The sequence below is a fragment of the Carya illinoinensis genome, chromosome 1 (genome assembly GCF_018687715.1).
Source record: "Carya illinoinensis cultivar Pawnee chromosome 1, C.illinoinensisPawnee_v1, whole genome shotgun sequence".
Lineage (NCBI taxonomy): Eukaryota > Viridiplantae > Streptophyta > Magnoliopsida > Fagales > Juglandaceae > Carya > Carya illinoinensis.
The window spans coordinates 29,336,757-29,345,861 of record NC_056752.1 but is presented as its reverse complement, the minus strand read 5'-3'; the positions used below and the strand labels follow the sequence as shown (position 1 = coordinate 29,345,861).

Here is a 9,105-nt window from a genome sequence, read left to right as displayed (position 1 = left end):
CAGAAAGAATTTTGCCCACACCGAATTTCCCTCCAACAGTTTCCAAGCAAATTTCATGAAAAGAGACTTTTGCACATCATGTAGATTTCGAATACCCAATCCTCCTTCCTCAACCGGCAAACAAATATTTTTCCAAGAAACCCATTTTCTTTTTCTTTTATCATCAGTCGAATTCTAAAGAAAATTAGAGAAAATACTTTTGATGGCCTTGAACACAGCCTTAGGTAAATTCATAACAGAGAGAACATGAATTGGCATACTAGATAAAACATGTTTGAGAAGAATAATCTTACCCCCAAAAGAGAGAATGCTACTCTTCCACCCAGCCAATTTTTTCTGCAACTTTAACAACAAAGGCTCAAATAATTTGATAGTCATCCGTCCCATGTAGCGGAACTCCCAGATAAGTGCATGGCCATTTCCCCTCCATAAAACCTGTGATCCTCAAAGACTCCAATTTTCTAGCAACAGAAAACTTAGAGGAGAAAAAAATAGATGACTTAGCCGGACTAATCATCTGCCCAGACATAGATTGTTACGCTTGCAAAGTCTTCATAATCTGCTGAAGAGATCTTTTACCCCCATTTGAAAAAATCAGCACATCATCAGCATAAAACAAATGAGAGATCAGAGTACCCCCATTAGCATTAAATGGCTTGACTCTTTCCTGTTGAAAATCAACATTAATCATATGAGAAAACAATTCTTGTGATAAAATGAAAAGATAAAGCGATAGGGGATCCCCTTGCCTAATACCACGGGAAGGCTTGAAAAAACCCTTCAAAGAACCATTAAGCATCACCGAACACATAGGAGAAGACATATAATTAAAAATCAGGCCCCTCCAATGATTTGAGAAACCCAACCTCTTCATCACCTCCAACAAGAACCTCCAATTTACCCTGTCATACACCTTTGCCATATCAATTTTAATCATTACATTATCACCTCTCACTTTCTTGTTCATACTCTGAACCATTTCTTGGGGATAGAAATATTATAAAAAATGCTTCAACCTTTAATAAAGGCTGATTGTTCCTCAGAGATTATTTTCTTCATGATTGGTTCCAACCTATTCACCAGCACCTTGGATAAAATTTTATAAACAACAAAGCATAAACTGATAGGCCTGAATTGCGAAAAACCCTCGGGTCATCCACTTTCGGTATCAACACAATATTTGTGGCCCCAAAGAAAGTAGCTAAAGGCTTACCCTCAAAGAATTCAATTGCCAACATCAATAAATCTTCTTTGATAATATCCCAGGCATGATGGAAAAAACTAGCAGAAAAACCATCAGGCCCCGAACTACTATCTTGTGGAATCGACCAAAGCGCCTCCTTAACCTCCATCAAATTTGGAACTCTGCAAAGAAACTGGTTATCATCCTCAGTAATAATAGGAGTTATAAGATTCATACCAGGCTTCTCAAAAGACACTACCGACGTGGTTAATTGCTGCTGGAAGAAATCAACAGCCCCCTCAAGGACTGCTTCATCGGAATCAAGAACACTACCATCTTCAAGAGTCATACTCTCTAAAGCCTTAAATTTCTTTTTACATCTAAGAGAAGCATGAAAGAAAGCTGTGTTTTCATCTCCTTCACAAATCCACTTAACTCTGGATTTTTGACACCCCATAATCTCCTCTCTTTGCAAATATTGGAGATGCTTTTGCTTGCATCTCAAAAGTTCAACTTCCATATCTTGAGTATAATTATGCTGCACATTGTTCTCCAACTCAAAAAACTCCTCTTCAATAACTTTAAGATCTACTTCCACTTTACCAAAGACCTCCCTATTCCATTTCTTCAACACTTGTTTCAATTTTTTTAATTTTCTACTAAATTTCACCATCGGGCAACCTTGAAATTCTTGCCTCCAACACTCACTTACCACACCTAAAAAATCCTCATGCAAACACCACATTCTTTGAAAACGAAAAGGTATAGGACCAACCCTCCTATCAACCCATAAAGAAGTAATCATAGGACAATGATCAGACGAGGTTCGAGGAAGATACATCAAACAACTATTAGGAAAACTCGATAGAAAACCAGTATTCACCAGCACTCTATCAAGCCGAGCCCAAATTCTTCCACCCTTAACCTCCCATTACAACAAGAAAAACGATTGCCAGAATAAGGAAGATCAACAAGACTACAATCTTGAATACATCTATTAAACTCGTCCCGCCCCCGAGACGACTGACAAACTCCACCAATTTTCTCACCTTCAGACCGGATAATATTAAAATCCCCACCAAGAAACCACGGTATATTATCACCACCATCTAAATCCTGAAGATAAGACCACAGGACCCGATGCTGTTCTTGAAAACAACTTGCATAAATAAAAGTAGTCAACACTCTAGAATTGCCAATAGAAAACCAACCTAAGAGAGCTTGAGCCATCACTGAATGCAGTTGAAACTCCATGCCATTAGCCCAGAACAACCAAACTTTACCGCCTGCTTCCACATTATTACAGAAATTTGGAAGACGTAACCACCGTGCCCAATGAGCACACTTATTAACTGAAATAAAAGGTTCTAAAACTGCCACAACCAAAGGACGATATTTATTATTGATCCGCCTCAAACTTGCCTTCGAGGAACAAATCCCTCTAATATTCCATACAAGAATATTCATCATTTAATAATGTTTATTAGAACGTGTCGTTCGTTCAAGAACAACAATCGGTTTCTTTACTTTATTACCACGATATTTTCTTTTTTTTGGAACTTCAATCTCACTATCCGACTCATAACATTTGGTAGCCAATTCTTCAATCTTATCCTCATTATCATTATCAGTCAAAGAATGTGCCAAATAAGGATACCGCAAACAATTTTCAGTACCTATAGCATTGCAGCAAACTTCTCCTTCAAGAGCTTCATCAATCAGCTTTAGAGAGCTTCTAGGGGACCCACGGATATGTACCAAACCATCACCCTCATCCTTTTCATCCAGCTTTTCAGACTCCTCAAACCAAGACAACTTACCAGCCGATTGACTCCCATAGACGTTCGGTTCCGCAGCACGTTCTTCCTCATGTTCCGTCAGCCGAGTGTCTTCAATCCTTTTCATCTCTTTAACCTCCAAGAGAGCTTGGGTCTGTGAAAATAAAACACCATTAGCATCCATAAATAAGGTCTCCATCTGGTTGGACAGAGCAATACTCTGTTTCTGGGCAATCCGATCCAAAATTTCTTGCTGTCGACTACTCGGTATTTCCTGCTTCTCGTTTCCAGCTTGCACTTTCTCTTCTGTTTTCTTCTCCCCTACCACCTTCCATACTTTGGTTTCTAACCCCTTCCCATTATCAACCGAATCCATTTTCTTTTTCCCCTTCATGTTATACTGAGTTTTAGATTTGCAGGAACCTTCCGAATGCCCCTGTTTCCTGCACCAGTTACAATACATCGGCAAGTTCTCAAAAATAACTTCCTGAAAAAAACTGCTCTCCAGCCCAGGTGATCCTATCCAGAAATGATTCTTCAACGGAGCCGAGACATCCAACTCAACACAAATTCTAGCTGCTTCTGGTCTGGTCACATACAACGTAGCATTATCACATTTCAAGAACCGGCCAAAACCATCACCAAAACTCTTCAACATGGACATTTGGAAGTAATTCAGTGGTAATCCAGGTAGTGTAAGCCAAACAGGGACCAACGGGGGCTCATCCTCTTCATTAAAACTCGGAGTCCAGTGGAAGATCTTATACAGAACACCATTCACGTCTGAGCATCCTCTTGCCATAACCGATACAAAGTCACCCTCATTAATCAAACGGACCAATATATTTCGAGAGTTTATCAACTGACCGACCACCAGCATAGCCTTAAGACCCCATCTGCTTTTAATAAAGATTCTAATCTGATCCAAAGAAGGCCGGCGCCGTTGAAACTTCAGAACAACTGCAAACTGAAAAGGCTCTGCCGATTTCGCTACTTCAGTCGGAGAGAATGTAAAGAACATCTCCCCATCCACAAAACGTGGTTCACGTACTGAAATATCCAAGGAAGGCAGAGGTTGTGGCCGGTTAACCACCACATCTGAAAAGCTCCTCCGAGAACCAACTCCAGCAACATGCAACGAAGAAGAGAGAGCAACATCAGCCACCGTTCCAGGCACCCCCAGCGGTAGGGTAGCAGTGGACGAGAACGGCGCTACAAGTTTTTCCATGCAAACCCTAGGGTTACGTACTTCCTAGAGAGAAACCTGCCACGTCATCCCTTCAAATTAAATTAGCTATACATCTATGTTCATGTAGTGATTAAATCATATATGTTATGTAATGTCATGAAGTATGTAGATCAAGTATGTTGTGTAAAGTTCATATAAAACTAAGATCATTTAAGCTATGGAATGTTTATGTTTAGATCATATTATGCCATGTACAAGAATATGTCATGTATAAGGATATGCCATGTTATGCTATGCCATTTACAAGTATATTACATGCTAGAAAATTTCACGATATTAAAAGTTCTCATTCATTAAGAAAGATAAGATATTTAAAGGTAACACGAACCTACGCATGTTCACTACAAACTATGTTAAGACGGTGCCACGGATCTAAGCGTGATTTACCATATGTTAAGTGAAACACGGACCTAAGTGTGTTTTACCCCAAGTTATGTTAAGGATGATACGGAGCTAAGCGTGTTCATCACAAGTTATGTTAAGGATGACACAGACATAAGCGTATTCATCACAAGTCATGTTAAGGATGACATAGACTTAAACGTGTTCATCACAAGTTATGTTAAGGGTGACACAGACCTAAGCGTGTTCACCACAAGTTATGTTATCCGGTGCCATGGACTCTAGCGTGATTCACCTTATGTTAAGTAAAACATGGACTCAACCGTATTTGCTTCATGTTATGACAAGTTATGGGATGCTACGGACTCAAACATGGTTCACATCATATAATAAGTGAAAGACAAGATAAACAAGTAATTTATTATTCATGTTATTTGTTTTCCATGATTATATATTTTTCCGCTCATGTTGATGATGAATAGACATACTATGAGAATCTGTGAATGATATATATTATTTCAAGAGTCTTTCAAAAATTAGGTCTAAACTAAATTATATTTTATGGTATGATGTACTATTTACTGAGTATTTGACTCATTTTTTGTTTATTTGTTCTCTTCTACGTGTAACTGTCACAAATGATGATTGTAAAGACGTAAAGCTGGAGGACCCGGAGTAGATCTAGTGCAATGTCTTGGTTTCTTTTATTATTTTTGGATAAAAAAGTTACGCGTAGGATTAGTTTATGTTGTTATTTTTACGTTTTCAATTTTACTGTTTTCAAAAACAGTTCTGTTCAGTTTAATTAATGTTTTCAATAAATGAGGTATTTTAAGATATGAATCTCTTTACTGGACATTATATTATGCACGTTAGTAACATCTCTATTATATAGGAATAGAGTGTTACACATATGCAGTCGAGAACTGAGTTTATTGAGACTTACAACCAAACACCCCGAAAGGAAAACACACCGGTGTGCATAGAAACACTGGCGAGTTGGATTCTAGTAACTTTGACACTTGAGGTCACCAGAAACGCTTTGAAAAAGCTTCCTCAGCTCCCTGCCTCTAACGCCGAAGAGAACAACCACCACTCACCACCACAGATGGTGACAGTGATACCACACTATGCCACTAACCACCACCAACCACCACTAGCTCCCTGTCACACAACCATCACCAACTGACTACTCAAAGCTCTGATACCATGTAGTCGAATATAGAGAGAGAAAATCACGAAATATTATTCATTGATCTTCTAAACTTATGCATACTACAAACATATGATAGTAATACCCTCATAAACACTAATTACAACCATACCCTCTACCAATTTTGAACATGATAAAATTCAAACAGGCAGTACTTTTGCTCTTCAGCCCAAAAATGAAGAAATAAGTATAAAAAACTCATGCTACACTCCACTAAACTCTACAAGTTGTTACAACTGTTCAATTCCGGTAAAAGAAGAAATTATCCAGCAAAAGAATCCATATCAGCATTTTTTGCAACGTCACAATTTATCCGTAAATTAAATGGTTAGGCAAAGGTAACAAGAAATGGAGATTCTTGCTCAACCCCACCATCAAAGAATTATGGTAATGGCCAACAAGACTAAAAACATTAAAGGTTGTCCCACAAACATTGTACCACTACCTACAAATGCTTGCCATCTAGTACGGTAAAGAGAAAAAGGCTTCAGAGAAGTTCGATGAAATTACAAAGATAAGTGCAGGTGGGCTGTTAAGCCAATATACAATTACAAGTATGACATACCAGGCCAGTTTGGAAGTATTTCAAATGGTTAGCCACAAGCAAGCCCCACTGAGCCTTAAATTCAGATGCCATTATAACTTGAGAGTTATCCTTTGCTCTCTCACATACAAAAAAAAATGCGCATTATTTGTTTTTGAGAGCCCAAGTACCACGTCCGTCATCGAAGTCAGTCAGTGGAAACGAGATGTTGTATGTTACACACTGCTAATACCAGTGAACTGTGCTTTAACACAAAGGGGTTAGGTGTCAAGAAGAGTTTATATTGGAAGAACAGAACCAACTCCATCTGCCAACCACATAAAGTCAGAATCCATAATGGCTGAGGTTTCAGTTCTATCCCTGACCTTTTGTTCAAACACATTGATCAAACTATGTTTATACATGTAAATCCTCCTGCATCATAGAAATCAGAGGGAGGCTTTCTAAAGATTGACAAGAATATTTTTCTTCATGATACCTCACAAAAGCAGAGGAAAGAGTTAACAGCGAATACTAAGGTACCAATAAAAGAACAGATTTCTCAATCATATCATATTCTCTTCACGAGGGAAAACGTTAAAAAAAAATGGACGCATCTAACCACCAGCTTCTGTTCACATCTCTTTTTCAGGACACAAGAAATATCTCAAATCCTAATGTAGCTACAAAGAAGGCATCCCGCCATGCAAATCCATCTCTTTTCTACCACTGAGTGCTACAAACTTACTGTAAAATAACAATAAGGGACATTTATCTATCAAATTCGAACCATCGTACGCTTCTTTAAGAAAAACAGTACTTCTTGCACCTTTATTAGTGATGTAAAACATACCATGATGCTTTATCAAGCAAAGCAATAATCGAGACGGTAACAGATACTCAGAATAAAATGCATCCAACTGTGCAGATGTCATCCTTTTCTCCATGGTCAAACTGAGGAGCTCATGAAGAACTGCCACCACTCGTTTTCGAGCCTTTGGATCTTTAGCTTCAAATCTCCTAGCATTTAAGTACGGAGAAGGAAATTCCATTTTCTGCCACTTCTCAAGTTCCGCAAGATAACTCATGTTTGGCCTGAAGCCAGCTGGAAAATTCAATCTAAAAGCGTATGGGCCTTGATAGTTACCGTCTTTCGAGACTCTAACCTTTTTTTGAGCCCCGGCAAAGTTCATAATCCCTTCGCGTGCTAATCTTTCCTCCCGGGCAGTGACTGCCAGTGAAGAGTCCCAGTTTTCCAATTGAAGATAACCCTTCCCTTTGACTTCCTTCACTGAAAAGATATCTGGGTATTTTGGAATCAATGATTCCTTGAAGTCACTAGGCAAACCCAATTCAGTCTCGATGAATTCAATTTTTTCTAGTGGTACCCGACAATCAACTGATAACATTAACAGTTTCCTTAGATTCTTAACCAGAGTGGGTTCCATCATGTTTCTGGCTTCAGCTTCGTCATTTGCAATCTTTTGCGCTTTGCCAGTAAGCCTAACAGAAGGTGGTGTTGTGCTACCGCCATCAACGCGGAATATTGACGGATACTTCTCAATGACAGTCATAAAATTCCATTTCTGAACAAACCCAACTTGTTTTTCAAGGTCTCTGAGAAGGAGCGAATGGTGCTTTTGAGATTGGATGATAGATTTGAGCTGAAGGATTAAAGATGGCTTCTTCTGCAAGTCCATTACTTTGTCAAGTTCATGAACTCTGTGATAGATTTTCTTCTTGGGTCTTCTTCCTCCACTTGATTTGTGATTCACTGGAATCAACATACAACTATTCTTTTGAGACATAAGAGCATGTTTTGTATGCACAGAAGATTTGCGAAGCTGATTTAAGCTCAACGACATGTTTCAGCGCATTTTGAGAGAACAAAAAAAAAAAAAAAAAAAAAAAAAAAAGGTGTCTCTGGAACCAACCGTCGAACACTCAGAGTGCACGAAAAATATATCCCACGGAAACTCTCTCATTATTAGAATTTTTTCCTTTCCTGTGCAGGTCCGATATCATGTCTCCAGTTTTGGTCATGCACCGAGCGCGGATACAGACTGGATCAAATCAAATATACCAACATTGATAACATTATCCAGATTAACGGAGCGAAGGAGCTGCTGGTGACACACGGGGCCGCGCCGAGGAGGATGGCCGCGGCGGAGCCCTAATCTCGAGAGAGAGGGACAAAGAAGAGAATAAAAGGGGAGATAGATCTGAGAGAGGGAGAGTGAAACCGGGAAACCGAGAAGGATGAGAGGGGTGGTCGCGGCGAGGCGTGGTGGCGGAGGATGAGAGGGAACTGCAGGGGCTGAGGCCTACGGTACACGACGGTGGGTTGCTACGCCGGTGGCTGGAGGAGACGCTGGCTTGCGAGGTGTGCTGGGGGGTCACGGGCTGGGGGGTAAGGCGCAGATGGGGGGGGGAGAGAGAAGAAAATAAAAAGAGAAAATCTCCGGACAGGTCGGGTGTTAAACCTCAAATAACACCTTCCAATGAGGTGGTGCCACGCCGTCATCCCATTTGGACTAAGAATGGATTGCACATACACTGAATCGCAGCATAAAAACTCTCTCCCAAGACCATCGTCCAAGACCCTTCCATCTCCAAGGTCCTCTCTACCAAGACCTTCGAAACCCCTCAAAGCCGAATCCGCAATGGTCCAAACCCACGTTAATTTGTAATGAAAGCTCAAATTTGCAATGTCCAAATTCAGAATAAAAATTGAATAGATTAAATTACAATTCCATTACATTGACAAACCCATTAGCCAACAATAAAAATAAAAATCATACAAAAAAATTGTGTTGC

General features: G+C 39.6%; 1 protein-coding gene across 1 annotated transcript; it reads right to left on the bottom strand.

The window, feature by feature from the left end:
• Positions 1–6,569: 6,569 nt before the first annotated feature.
• On the bottom strand, positions 6,570–8,736 carry LOC122314752 (protein WHAT'S THIS FACTOR 1 homolog, chloroplastic-like). Its single transcript, XM_043130329.1, has one exon. It carries the CDS (start codon positions 8,151–8,153, stop codon positions 6,972–6,974), a length of 1,182 nt encoding a protein of 393 aa, XP_042986263.1. The 5' UTR covers positions 8,154–8,736; the 3' UTR covers positions 6,570–6,971.
• Between the last annotated feature and the right edge of the window lie 369 nt (positions 8,737–9,105).

What these genes read in the sequence shown, in the direction of transcription:
- LOC122314752 (XM_043130329.1), bottom strand. Translation starts at nt 8,153, where the DNA reads ATGTCGTTGAGCTTAAATCAGCTTCGCAAATCTTCTGTGCATACAAAA.